This window comes from Martes martes (assembly GCF_963455335.1).
Source record: "Martes martes genome assembly, chromosome: 12".
NCBI lineage: Eukaryota > Metazoa > Chordata > Mammalia > Carnivora > Mustelidae > Martes > Martes martes.
In genome coordinates this window covers 92,768,501-92,781,499 of record NC_137900.1, presented here as the reverse complement: position 1 = coordinate 92,781,499, position 12,999 = coordinate 92,768,501, and the positions used below count along the sequence as shown (strand labels likewise).

At 65.0% G+C, this 12,999-nt stretch overlaps 1 protein-coding gene across 3 annotated transcripts in view; it reads left to right on the top strand.

Moving 5' to 3' along the window:
• Positions 1 to 12,999, top strand: part of RALGDS (ral guanine nucleotide dissociation stimulator) — a gene marked incomplete at its 5' end in the record, with an annotated part of 43,789 nt that extends 30,790 nt beyond the window's left edge. For 2 of the 3 annotated variants that reach the window (XM_080820734.1, XM_080820732.1), the window contains 16 exons: positions 817 to 1,010; positions 1,237 to 1,332; positions 2,177 to 2,370; positions 2,626 to 3,077; positions 3,851 to 4,066; positions 4,352 to 4,455; positions 4,866 to 4,950; positions 5,879 to 5,947; positions 6,776 to 6,862; positions 7,385 to 7,417; positions 7,724 to 7,845; positions 8,012 to 8,107; positions 8,318 to 8,519; positions 8,676 to 8,918; positions 9,974 to 10,088; positions 11,920 to 12,999. In XM_080820734.1, coding sequence (XP_080676860.1) covers positions 817 to 1,010; positions 1,237 to 1,332; positions 2,177 to 2,370; positions 2,626 to 3,077; positions 3,851 to 4,066; positions 4,352 to 4,455; positions 4,866 to 4,950; positions 5,879 to 5,947; positions 6,776 to 6,862; positions 7,385 to 7,417; positions 7,724 to 7,845; positions 8,012 to 8,107; positions 8,318 to 8,519; positions 8,676 to 8,918; positions 9,974 to 10,088; positions 11,920 to 12,095 — 2,484 coding nt within the window. In that variant the 3' untranslated portion in view covers positions 12,096 to 12,999. The remainder of the gene's footprint in view (positions 1 to 816; positions 1,011 to 1,236; positions 1,333 to 2,176; positions 2,371 to 2,625; positions 3,078 to 3,850; positions 4,067 to 4,351; positions 4,456 to 4,865; positions 4,951 to 5,878; positions 5,948 to 6,775; positions 6,863 to 7,384; positions 7,418 to 7,723; positions 7,846 to 8,011; positions 8,108 to 8,317; positions 8,520 to 8,675; positions 8,919 to 9,973; positions 10,089 to 11,919) is intronic. The other variant, XM_080820733.1, reaches the window with a different exon arrangement.

The window sequence follows — 12,999 nt, the reverse complement described above, 5'->3', positions numbered from 1 at the left end:
ACATTGGGCCCCAGGTGATTTTGTGTTTGACCCCAGTCCGTCTGGTTTTAACTCTCGCCCCCGGCCGTCCCAGGAGTCGGCAGCCCCGCCTTCCGCGTCTGCACGCTGGGAAGGGCCAGTTTCCCCCAAAGGCAGGGAGGCTTGAGCTCCTCTGCGATTTGCTGTCACCCCAAGCACGGCCATGTGACCCCTCCGGCTCAGAGGGCCTGACTCGGCCACGTACCATTCTGGAAGGGAGGCCAGTTGTCGGGGTGATTCAGCCCTTCAGTGCCATGGGCCCGGGCTGCACGGAACCCCCGTGGAACTTCCCTCCCCAGAAGGAGCCTCTGTCTTCTCATCTCAAGGATGGGCATGTTTTGCCAGAGCTCACGGGGGTAGTGCTTTTCCTCCTCCAGCCAACAGACTGACCCAGAAGGGTTGTGTCTGCATGTTTTGTTATTCCCCATGTCAAATTCTGTTTCTGTTGTTTGTTTGTTTTTTAAGGTTTTATTTATTTATTTCACAGAGGGAGTGAGAGCGCGAGAGAGGGAACACAAGCAGGGGGAGTGGGAGAGGGAGAAGCAGGCTTCCCATCGAGCCGGGAGCCCGATGCGGGGCTCGATCCCAGGACCTTGGGATCGTGACCTGAGCCCCCCAGGGCGCCCCTCAGGTTCCGCTTCTAAAGCTGAGCTTGTTTCTCAGCTTGGAGCAACGTGTGTCTGCTCTCCGGCCTCACATCCCTGCGCCCTTGGGATGTCATCTGAGCCCGGGCCCCCACCCTCCTGGCGGCCCCAGGCGCTGCTGCTGACCACACACCCCTCCTTTGTCCCACCCCAGTGTGAAAACGAGTCCGCCCTGAGCCTGTATGAGACCTGCAAGGTGCGGACGGTGAAGGCGGGCACGCTGGAGAAGCTGGTGGAACACCTGGTGCCCGCCTTCCAGGGCAGCGACCTCTCCTACGTCACCATCTTCCTATGCACCTACCGGGCCTTCACCACCACCCAGCAGGTCCTGGACCTTCTGTTCAAACGGTGAGCAGCACCCCGACCCGCCCCGCGGCTCCCCGCCCCCGTCCCTCCCCACGGCTCCCCACCCCAGTCCGGGCAGGGTGTCCCGGCCGCAGCCTTCCCCGGTTGGAAACCAGGCCCCTGCTGGACATTTTGCATAGTTCCGTGAGCAGGGCAGACCGGCCTCCCTGCCCTCCTGGGCTTCCGCTGTAGTTGGGGGGTCAGCCGGTAACCCTAGACGTCATAGCAGGTACGGTAGACGTGATGCCCTCACGGCCTCCTCTAGATACGGATGTATCCTCCCTTACTCTGATGAGGACGGCGGCCCCCAGGACCAATTAAAAAAGTGAGTGGACTTTGGGTCTGATGGGAGGGTCTCCTGTCTCCCAGGTGGGGGACATCTGGGGTTTTGGTGGGGGCAGAGCCCTGGCCCCCACGTCTGTGACTGCTGCTGGAGGGCCATGCTGTGGGGGCCTCTCCTGCAGGAAGACGGGAGTCAGACCGTTGTGGCTGGGCTCCCGGGGCCTGGGGGGCAGAGAGGAGGCTGGGGGCTGGAGGCCAGGGTTGGGCCCTGAGGCCGTGTGTCCCCACCACTGCCCGCCCCTGCCCTGCCTGCTCTGCTGAGATCCCGGGGCCACCGGCTTACACGGGGGCCTCACGCCTCGGTGCCCCAGGCCAGCTGCACTCCTGCAGTTCCCGAGAATAGTGTCGGGGACAAGAGGAGACCCCACGTGCCTGGAAGGGGGTCAGGCAGCCGTTGGAGCGGGGGCTGGGGGTTGCAGGGCCCCGAGAGCCCAGGCGGGCTGGGCAGGGGGACGTTGCCTGTTCCCTCCTCCCTCACAGACGGCTGCAGCGCCTACTGTGTGCCCCAGGGCTGGGACAGAGCAGATGCTGCGCCCCCTCCCCACCTTCCTGGGGTCTACGGTGCAGCAGGAGGGACCCCAGACAGACAGAGGAGTGGGTCAGGCTCCCCGGGGAAGGCAGGGGTGCTCACACCAGAGATGGAGGGTTCCCTCCCGTGGAGATGCCAATTCGCACCTGCTGGCCAGACCTGCCCCTGCCTGGATGGCCGGTGGGGGTGGGCTGGGTGGGCCTGGCCTCCGGATGGAGCATCCCCGGGGGTGCCCCAGGGGGCCGTGCCGAAGGAAGGGCCAGGCCACTGACGCTGCCGCCTGCCCGCCTACCTCCAGGGCCATCTCCTCCATTCTGGGCACCTGGCTGGACCAGTACTCGGAGGACTTCTGTCAGCCCCCAGACTTTCCCTGCCTCAAGCAGCTGGTGGCCTACGTGCAGCTCAACATGCCCGGCTCTGACCTGGAGCGCCGTGCCCACCTTCTGCTGGCCCAGCTGGAGCGCACAGAGCCCGCGCAGGCCGAGCCCGAGGGTGAGAAGGCCGGGGCTGGGTTCCTGGGGGGGTGTGGGGATGGGTCGGTGCTGGGCCCCACGGGGACGAGCCCCACAGCCTGGTGTGGGGCCAGGAGCAAGGACTGGGCTCAGAGCACCCAGCGGCTGCACTGCACTCGGGGAGCCGCCCCGCTGTGTCCTGCTGAGGCTTCCTTCCCGGCTGCGGCTTCTCGGGGAGGCCCCGGGCTGAGCTCTGTGTCTGCAAAGGCACATGGAAACTTCTCTCCTCCTGCAGCTCTGTCCCCTGCTCCAGCTCCAGAAACAGCTCCAGAGCTAGAGCCGGCTTTAGCACCAACTCTCCTGCCTGCTTCAGAGCCAGACGCGGCTCCAGCACGAACTCCAGAGCCAGACGCAGCTCCGGCTCCCGCTCTAGAACCAGACGCGGCTCCGGCTCCGGCTCCGGCTCCCGCTCTAGAACCAGACGCGGCTCCGGCTCCGGCTCCGGCTCCGGCTCCCACTGCAGAGCCAGATGTGGCTCCAGCTCCCGCTCTAGAACCAGACGCGGCTCCGGCTCCCGCTCCAGAACCCGAGCCATCTCTGTCTCAAACTCTAGAGCCAGAGGCAGCTCCAGCTCCCGAGCCTCCCTGGCCTTCAGCCGTGGATGCAGAAAATGGGCTGAATGAGAAGCCTCACCTCTTGGCCTTCCCTCCCGACCTGGTGGCAGAGCAGTTTACCCTGATGGATGCAGTGAGTGCCTCTCCGTGGTGGGACAGGGCAGGGGCGCCCCTTCCTCTGGCCTTAGGTCCGTGCCCTGCCATCCCCCGGTCCCCAGCTGATGTCCTGCTCTAGCTCCCAGTTCCAGCAGGACTCACTGTGAGATCCGCGGACTGGGGACATAGAGACGGGACCCTCCCACCCCAGCCTGCGGGGACTGTGGATTACATGAGGGGGAGCAGTCGAAGGCTGGGCAGGGCCTGGCCTATTTGGTGGGGGAGCGGAGCTCCCTGAGGGGCTGCCTGCTCCCTGGGTCAGCCCCCCGATCTGCCAGGAGGCCTCACCGGCCTCGGCACTTACTAGGCACCTGCTGTGTACTAGAGTTTCTGGCAGAAACCAGAGCCCGAAGAAGGTATGGCACCCACAGCTGAGCATGCACCTGGATGGGGGGAGGGGCCCCAAGGCATGATGGGGGAGCTGGAAGTGCCCCCTGCTGTGTGCAGCTGTGAGGCCCTTTCTGGTGCTTGGAGTCTGTGAGGGTAGGCTGCTGAAGATGCTGGACTCGCTTTCCTCCAGCGCGTCGTACTGGGCCACTCAGGTGCTGGGCGCCTGTGGTAGAGAGAGAGCAAAGCCCAGACACACACACACACAGACACACCCCAGGCCTGCAAGGCTCCAGGCACATCCTGCCCCACGTCCTCCGCTCCCGAGCTCAGCTCTGGCCAGGGACTCTGCCTGGGACTAGGGGAGCGGGGATCCTGGGCCGGGGTGTGGCAGAGCTGGGTGACACACCCCCTGGTCCCCAGGAGCTGTTCAAGAAGGTGGTGCCCTACCACTGCCTGGGCTCCATCTGGTCCCAGCGAGACAAGAAGGGCAAGGAGCACCTGGCTCCCACCGTCCGTGCCACCGTCACCCAGTTCAACAGCGTGGCCAACTGCGTCATCACCACCTGCCTGGGGGACCGGAGTGTGACGGCCCGGGGCAGGGCCCGGGTGGTGGAGCACTGGATCGAGGTGGCCAGGGTACGCCTCCGAGGGGCCCTGGGGAGCCCCTGTCTCACTTGATCTGCCCTCAGGGTGGTGATGGGGCATCCCGGGCCTGCCCTACCCCGGGGCGTGCCGGCCTCAACCGGCGTATCCCCCGCCCGAATGCTCACTGCCCCATGACTCCCTCCTGTGGGCTGCGCCCAGATCCCCCTCCTGGGAATGCTGCCTCCCCGGGCTCCACAGGCATCCGTCTCCCCCAGGTCGGGAGCTCCCAGCCGTGGGGACCACAGCCGCGTCTCAACCCTGCTTTTCCTCCCTCAGGAGTGCCGCGACCTCAAGAACTTCTCGTCACTCTACGCCATCCTGTCCGCCCTGCAGAGCAACTCCATCCACCGGCTGAAGAAAACATGGGAAGAAGTTTCCAGGTAGGCTGGCCTCTCTCAGCAGGAGCTCCGGGGGACCCAGGGGTTTGCCAGGGGTCGGCAAATCCTGGGCCAGCGAATCCTGGGTCAGCTGGCAGGGCCTCCGAGTGTCCATTGGCCTTAGGCGAACAGTTCTGCCTCGGGACTCAGTTTCCTCATCTGTCAGCTACGAGATGGGGCCACACTGGAGATTTTCCTGGGTTTACTCGGCAGCCATACCACTCTGTCGTCTTGAAATCCAAACGGGTCGGAACAGAGCCCCCCACACGGAGCTCCCCTCCCCAGGCCTACAGAGTGGGACCCTGCGTGAAAGCCGCCCATCCGGGCAGTTCAGGGCCTTGGGCTCTAAAATAAAATGGATTAGCACGCACCCCTGTGTGTGCCGTTCCCAAGGCTGTCCTCCCTTCCCACAGGGAAAGCTTCCGAATCTTTCAGAAGCTGTCAGAGATCTTCTCCGATGAGAACAACTACTCGCTGAGCAGAGAGCTGCTCATCAAGGTGAACCCTGGGCAGAGAAGGGAGGGTCTCAGCGAGCAGTTCTTTGAGAGATTCCAGTCTTGTCCAGACTCTGGAGAGTGGGATCTTTTGGGTCCCTGGCCAGTGGGGGGCAGTTTGGGGAACAGGAGACCCTGGTAATGGGGTGGTGGGGGAGCAGTTGAGGGATGTTCCAGAAGGGATAGGTGAGCTGGCAGGATTACCAGGTCTCTTGCTTCCTCCAGGCATGTGGCTGGGTGGGATCAGGGGTGGGGGGCTCCTGTCTGCACTACAGCTCAGGGGAGGGCTCCCTGCCTACCTAGGGCCAGAATGCCACAGGGGAGACCAGAGGCCACATCCCAAAGGGGCTGCCCGCCTTGGGTCCAAATGAGCAGACCCAGGGTGCAGCTCTGGGTTCGGTGGGGGGGGCTCCTGACTTTGCCCCCGGCCGGACACCACAGATGGATCCCAGGGAGTCTGGCTAGGCTCTCCCCACAGGGCCTCCAGTTCGCCGGAAGACCAGTTAGCGGGAGTAGGTCTCGAGCTGGACGGGAGGAGCCCACTGTCCTCTGAGTCCCTCTGAGACCTCGGGCGAGTCCCTGCTCTCAGAAAATGGAGCTGTGATGAGCCTGGGGTCCCTCTGGTCTCTTGACTCATGGGGAGGCAGTAAGGCACAAGGAGAAAAGAAACGGGCATGAATTTTGTGCAGGGCTTCACCCGGGCCGGGCGAGGAGCCGAGCGACAGGAACAGGTGTGGGATGTAGAGTCCCGGGAGACGCCCAGGAGGCGGGTGTCATGCTCATCCGCGCTTTCCAGACGAGGAAACCGGCTCAGGGAGGGTGGGCTGCGGTCCCACGTTTGTACCAGTGACCAAGGCCCAAGGTCAGGTCTGTTGGAGGGGAAGCTGGGGAGGAGAGGAAGGTCTCCCTGACCCCGTCCTCAACCCCGGCAGGAGGGGACCTCCAAGTTTGCCACTCTGGAGATGAACCCCAGGAGAGCCCAGAAGCGGCCGAAGGAGACGGTGAGTGTGCGCGAGGCCCGGAGCGGCAGGAGCTGGCCTCCCCGCGAGGAGGGGAAGGGCCACCCCCACCGCCCTCCCCCCACCCTGCTGCGGCAGTGCGTGACCTGCCGGCTAGACCAGACCCCCTCTGGGCCCAGTGAGGGCCGCGCCCTGACCCGCTGCTGTCTTTACGGCACTGGTGGCAGCCACCAGAGCAGGGGCCTGGGAGAGCCGGGCTTGGGGCGGGTTTAGGGGTGACGAGGGTCCAGAGACCCCAGAACCTCGGTCGAGAGAGCCGGGCTTGGGGCGGGTTCAGGGGTGACGAGGGTCCAGAGACCCCAGAACCTCGGTCGGGAGAGCCGGGCTTGGGGCGGGTTCAGGGGTGACGAGGGTCCAGAGACCCCAGAACCTCGGTCGGGAGAGCCGGGCTTGGGGCGGGTTCAGGGGTGACGAGGGTCCAGAGACCCCAGAACCTCGGTCGGGAGAGCCGGGCTTGGGGCGGGTTCAGGGGTGACGAGGGTCCAGAGACCCCAGAACCTCGGTCGGGAGAGCCGGGCTTGGGGCGGGTTCAGGGGTGACGAGGGTCCAGAGACCCCAGAACCTCGGTCGGGAGAGCCGGGCTTGGGGCGGGTTCAGGGGTGTCGAGGGTCCAGAGACCCCAGAACCTCGGTGACTTGCCAAACGCCGGGCCCGGCAGGTGACGGGGAGCTGGGGGCCCTTGGCTACTAGGAAGGAGTCTGGGGGAGACAGCTGAAGATCCCCAGGCTGCTCCGAGTGGGAGGCCGGGCTGGAGGCTGTGGCCGAGGGGGGTCCTGGTCCCGGCTCATCAGCCCTGCCTCCCGGCCACAGGGTGTCATCCAGGGCACCGTTCCCTACCTGGGCACGTTCCTCACAGACCTGGTGATGCTGGACACCGCAATGAAGGACTATCTGTATGTGAGTGAGCCCTGTGGGCCCGGCTGGGGTGGGAGTGGGGCTGGGGTCCTAGAGCCCCGGAGGAAGGCGCCCCTCACTGAGCCCTGAGCTCTCAGCGCTGGGCACACCTCATCTGAGAGCCCCCGGCCACCCCCCGTGAGTGGAGAGCTAAGTGCCCGGCTGGTGCGGCCTAGACCTGCAGGAGTCTTTGGCCCCACAGCTCGCGGTCTGTCCTCAGGCGGTGGCCACGGATGGAGAGGGGCTGGCCGTCCAAGGTCAGGCACCGCGGTGGCCGGGCTGGGCCTTCTTGCCCAGGCCTCAGTCTCTCCTGTCCTCAGAGGGTTAGGCAAGAAGTTCCTTAAGGCTCTGCCCGTCCCCCACCCCCACCCAGCCACCCCCAGATCCTAGGACCCGCCGAGAGCCCGGGTGCGTGCACCCACCTGCCCCCTGGTGGTGCAGTCGGGAGCGCAGCCTGAGAGGGGCTGAGGGGCGGTCCTGGGCAAGGGGACACTTTCTGAGGGTCGCTGGCTGTTTGCTTTTCAGGGGAGACTCATCAACTTCGAGAAGAGGAGGAAGGTGAGCCCCTGAGGCCCCTACGTGTCGGCGGGGTGTGGAATTAGAGACCCACCGGGGGGAACACTGGGCTGCATTCCGCTTCCTCTCGTGTTCCTGGGGCGGGTGCGATACGCAGAGGCGGGGGGACCTGTCCCACTGGAGGGCAGGTGCAGGAGGCCAGACTCAGGGATGACTTCCTAGAAGGGCTGTTTGGACCCAGCTCTGAGAACAGGGTGGGCCTGGGCAGGAGTCGGGGGGGGGTGCCCCAGGGCCATGCCCTGCACCCCTTCCATGCCAATGCCCTCCTGCCCTGCCCTCTGGCCCCAGGAATTCGAAGTGATCGCCCAGATCAAGCTGCTCCAGTCGGCGTGTAACAGTTACAGCATCGTGCCCGAGGAGCACTTCCGGGCCTGGTTCCGGGCCATGGAGCGGCTCAGTGAGACAGAGAGGTGCGTCTGTGCAGGAGTCGGGCGCCCTGGGCGGGCTGTGGTGTGGGATCGTGGTCGGCGCTGGACTAACTGGGCGTCCAGACCACCCCCCCCCGCCAGGCAGGTTCTGGGAGGGAGACCTGGGTGCGCCTCCCCATAGCCTCACAGCCGTGCCTCTGTCCCGTAGCTACAACCTGTCGTGTGAGCTGGAGCCCCCCTCCGAGTCGGCCAGCAACACCCTCAAGGCCAAGAAGAACGCGGCCATCGTCAAGCGCTGGAGCGAGTGAGCGCCCGGGGCTCGCAGGACGGGCTCCCTCCCGGCTCCCTGCAGCCTCGTGGGTGACCCTGATCCGTCACTCCCGGAGCAGGGACAGATATGGGCCTGGTGACTGACGGAGCACTTGGCACAGAGGCTGCACTGGGGAGTGGAGGGGGCAGGGGCGGGGTACGGCCCCCGGGGAGGCCCCCCAGATGAGCCGATCTTTCCACGCAGCCGCCAGGCCCCCAGCGGGGAGCTCAGTACCAGCGGCAGCTCCCACTCCAAGTCCTGCGACCAGCTCAGGTGCGGCCCCTACCTCAGCAGCGGGGACATTGCCGACGCCCTCAGTGTCCACTCGGCCGGCTCGTCCAGCTCCGACGTGGAGGAGATCAACATGAGCTTTGTCCCGGAGTCCCCCGACGGTCAGGAAAAAAAGGTGACTGCCACATGCCCTCTCCCGGGGCCCAGGTCCCCACTCCCCGGCCCCCCCCCCAAGTGGCCAGGAAGCCCCAGCTCCTACACGGAGCTCTTGGGGTCCCTGCGGTGCAGGGCACTGACCAGGGCGCCCCTGCTGATCATGCCGTCCCCACAGTTCTGGGAGTCGACCTCCCAGTCGTCCCCGGAGACCTCCGGCATCAGCTCGGCCTCCAGCAGCACGTCCTCCTCCTCGGCCTCCACCACGCCCGTGGCCGCCACGCGCACCCACAAGCGCTCCGTGTCCGGGGTGTGCGGCTGCAGCTCCTCGCTGCCGCTCTACAACCAGCAGGTGGGCGACTGCTGCATCATCCGCGTCAGCCTGGACGTGGACAACGGCAACATGTACAAGAGCATCCTGGTGGGTGCCCGCCGTGCCCGGGCCGAGCTGCCGCGGGGCTGGGAGGGGGCCGTTGAGAAGCGTCCCTGGAGGGCGAGGGCCCAGGAGGGCTTCACGGAGGAGGCACCTCAGGGGGAGCGGGGTGGCCCAGGGGTTGGAAGGAGCAGCAGGAGGCCTGAGGTCAAGGGCTCAGAGCTTGGGTCTGGATCTCGGAGGAAGACAGAAGCTGCCGGTGGTTGGCGCAGCAGGCGGGCCACGGGGACTTAAGGCTTCTCTGAGGGGGTGGGCTGGGGCCAGGAGGTGCAGGGAGGCCAGTGGGGAGGCAGGGACCGTGGCAGGCTGGTGGCCGTGGAGGTGGCCAGACCACGGAAGTCCTTCAGGACTTGAGACCAAGCCAAGGGGCTTTGTTTCCAGACCCTGTGTCTGGGGAGTGGGCGCGGCAGGGGGACTCATGTTCCAGAGCTCAGGCTACAGAGGAGTCACATGCGCTCCCCAAAGACCCCCCCGATCCGCTCACACCGGGTCAGATGCCCCATGACACACCTGCCCTGTGCTGAGCTTGATTGTCATTAATGGTCACCCATATGGCCCCGTGTCCAAAGCCTGTCTGCACCGTGGCCTTTGGGGTCGAGGCAGGAGGGGTCAGCCCACGCGGGCCACCCCTGAGCCTCCAGCCAATGCAGACCTGGCACAGAGGCAGACCCTGGGCTCCTCTCTTCCCTCCAGGGCTGGGCCTAGATACTGTCTCTTCGCTGGGTTCATTGATCCCCTTGTCCTGCGGGGACAGGTTCAAGGGGAGCAGCCCCCGGGAGCAGGCAGGTTTCCGAGGTGGCGTGGGAGGAAGGTGGTGGGCTTGTAAGAGAATGGGGGGCGCAGGAACAATTGGGGAAAGCGCCCCATCCCTGCACAGAGGCCTCCCGGGGCAGGACAAGGTGGAGGGGACCCCATGGACCTGGCACCCAGCCCGAAGCTGAGCCTTTGTCTGCAGTATGAGGCATCTCCAGGGGTCCCCGGGGCTGCCCGCTGCGGGGGGCTTCTCCGGGCCCCACACGCTGATGGCCCCTTCCCCGATCCAGGTAACCAGCCAAGATAAGGCTCCGGCCGTCATCCGCAAGGCCATGGACAAACACAACCTGGACGAGGATGAGCCGGACGACTACGAGCTAGTGCAGGTTATCTCCGACGATCGGAGTAAGTCCGGGGGTCCAGGTGGGTGGGCCGCGGGGGCAGCCCCACACCCCAGCCCCAGGGCCGGTGTTCCCAGAACCCCGCGCAGCCACGCTGGGGGTTGGGTGGCCTCGCGCAGGCGCCTTCACCGGCCCCTGGCACGTGCGTGCCCTTGGCTGGACGTGAACAGGGAGGCCGAGCTCCAAGCGAGCGGCGCCACGCGGTGAAGGGAAAGGGCTCTTCCTCCGGGGCCAGGCAGCCCGGCGGCCGCGCCCAGGGGCCACTCACGGGAGCGCCCTGGCTGAGGTGGGGCCTGAGTGCTTCAGAAGGAATCGTGCCCGCCGTGCCGCTGAGCCTCAAATATGTTAAAATCCACGCACGCGTGATGTTGTCTGCGTCCGCTGGGGCTGCTGTGACGCGCCGCGGCGGCCGGGGCAGCGGATGGGCTGAGACGTGCGGCTCCCAGCGCGCAGCGTGGGCGCCGGCAAGATGGGGTTCTGGCGAGGGCCCTCGTCCACGGGGCAGACAGCCACCTTCTCCCGGTGCCCTCACGTGGCGGAAGGGGCGAGGGTCCCCTTTTATAAGGCGTCCGCCCCATTCCCGACGCCCCAGTCCCCCAACCTTATCATGGCCCAAGGCCCCAGCGTCTGGGTGTGTGGATTCCCACCCAGATTTGGGGGGACACATTCAGATCACAGCAGACACTAAGCCCAGGTTCTGAGGGGCCCTGCTCGGTGGGTGACAGCTGGGAAAGTGGCAGAACCAGAGCCAGCACAGACTAGGAGGCCGACGGCAGGCCTCAGGGAGCTGGGGCACGGCCCTCACGTCACCTGCGGTTTCCTCGTCCCCACAAGGGAGATAACGAGCCAGGGGCTGATCCATACTGGTCTCTAGGGACGTGGGGCTCTGTTCTTTCCCATGAGCGGCCAGCCATTAGCTCAGACGATTCATGGTGACCCCCGGCATCCCCAAAAGTTGTTTCCGGAACCCTCTCTCACCTTCTCGCACCATTTTGGTAGGGTTGGGGGGAACAGGGCAGGTGCAGCCTCCATCTTATGGGACAGGAAGACTGAGGCCCAGGGCAGGGTAGGAAGGGGAGGCAGGGGCAAGAAGCTGAGTGGTAGCGGGCTCCTGTCCATAGCAGACAGGGGAGAGGAGGAGCTGCCCGGGGAGGGGGGCGTGGATTCCCCCGGACCCTGGCACAGAAGACCTGGGGCAGGACCTGCCCTTTGCTAGGCCCCCAACCTTGGTCCTGAGTAGGGCAGGACTTAGGGGAGGTGTTCTGGATTCTAGAAATCTTCCGGCTGGAGATCGTGGTCAGTGAAGGCAGCAGGGCAGTGGGACGGAGGCCCTTTGCCAACTCCAGACTGAGGTGGGGACTTGTGGAATCAGAGTCCCTTTTCTTTTTTTTTTTTTTTTTTTAACATTTTATTTATTTATTTGTCAGAGAGAGAGGGAGAGAGAGCGAACGAGCCCAGGCAGACAGAGTGGCAGGCAGAGGCAGAGGGAGAAGCAGGCTCCCTGCGGAGCAAGGAGCCTGATGTGGGGCTCGATCCCAGGCCACTGGGATCATGACCTGAGCCGAAGGCAGCCGCCCAACCGACTGAGCCACTTAACTGACTGAGCCACCCAGGCGTCCCCAGAGTCCCTTTCCAAACAAGAGTCGTTGGCTTTCCTGAGTGCCCATCGGTCTCCTCGGCAGGTGTCCTTCGGAGGGCTCATCGGTACTCCTGATGTTGGGTTGGGGGGTCTCAGCTCTTTGGCTCAGGCCTGCCCTGGGGGGCCCTCAAGTGGTGGCTGTTCTGTGGGGCCCTTGTAAGCATCTGTGATCCTCTCCCCGCCCTTCTCCCACCAGAGCTGAAGATCCCTGACAACGCCAATGTGTTCTACGCCATGAACTCAACGGCCAACTATGACTTTGTCCTCAAGAAACGGACCTTCACAAAGGGGGCAAAGGTCAGGCACGGCACCAGCTCGACTCTGCCTCGCATGAAGCAGAAGGGACTCAAGATTGCCAAGGGCATCTTCTAGGTAGTCCCCGGCGCTGGCCAGCCACGGGACCACTCTGTCGGGCGCTGGCTGGCTGGGTGACTAAGCACTTAGAGACTCCAGGGGCCCGGGCCGGGCGGGCACCTTCTGCCTGACCTACCAGCTCAGGCCACCCCCAGACTCCAGGTTCACCCTGAACCTCCCCTGCTGCCGGGATTGACGCCTGCTGTTGGCTGGGCTGACCTGGCCTCCCGTGGACCACTCGCTGCCTTAGGTGCCTTCTGCTCTCTGGAACCAGAAGACGAGCTGACTTTTGCCAAGGAGCACTGCCGCCGGCCGTGGCGCCCCGCCTGCCGCCGGGCTCCGCCCTCTGTGCACTTCCCCCGCACCTGCTCGGGTGTGGGTCACTGCCACCTGTGCCCAGGGGCACCCCAGGGCACCCACTCATCCACTGGGTCTGACCACTGCACTTCTCTCCTCATGCCCACGGGCACTGGCCCGTGCCCTTCTCGGGTCCTGGGCCCTCTTTCCACCATGCTAGCCTTTCCCAGGCTGCACCAAAGATACCACCGTCGGGGCCAACAGAGCGAGGGAGTCTCACCCACCCCCGGCCCAGCCCTCCCCCGGGAGAGGAGGGCGGGGAGCCTTTCCACAGATCACACTCTTCACCCGGTGAGCGGGGACGGTCTCCGCCAAGGCCCGTTGCCATTGACTCTCACGACACTGCAAGTGCCATCCGCTGCTGCGCCCTGGGCTTCACGAGACCACACGAGACGGGGGTTAGTGGGAAAGGAGAATTGGGGGAACGGGGAGGGGTGTTGAATATTTGTATAAAAGGCAAAAACAAAACAAAAGAAGTTTACCAGTTGGGGAGGGGCAATATTTATTTGTTGTAAATAGCAAATGCTAGACTTGAATCTTATATTAAAATCTGGTTTCTACTATA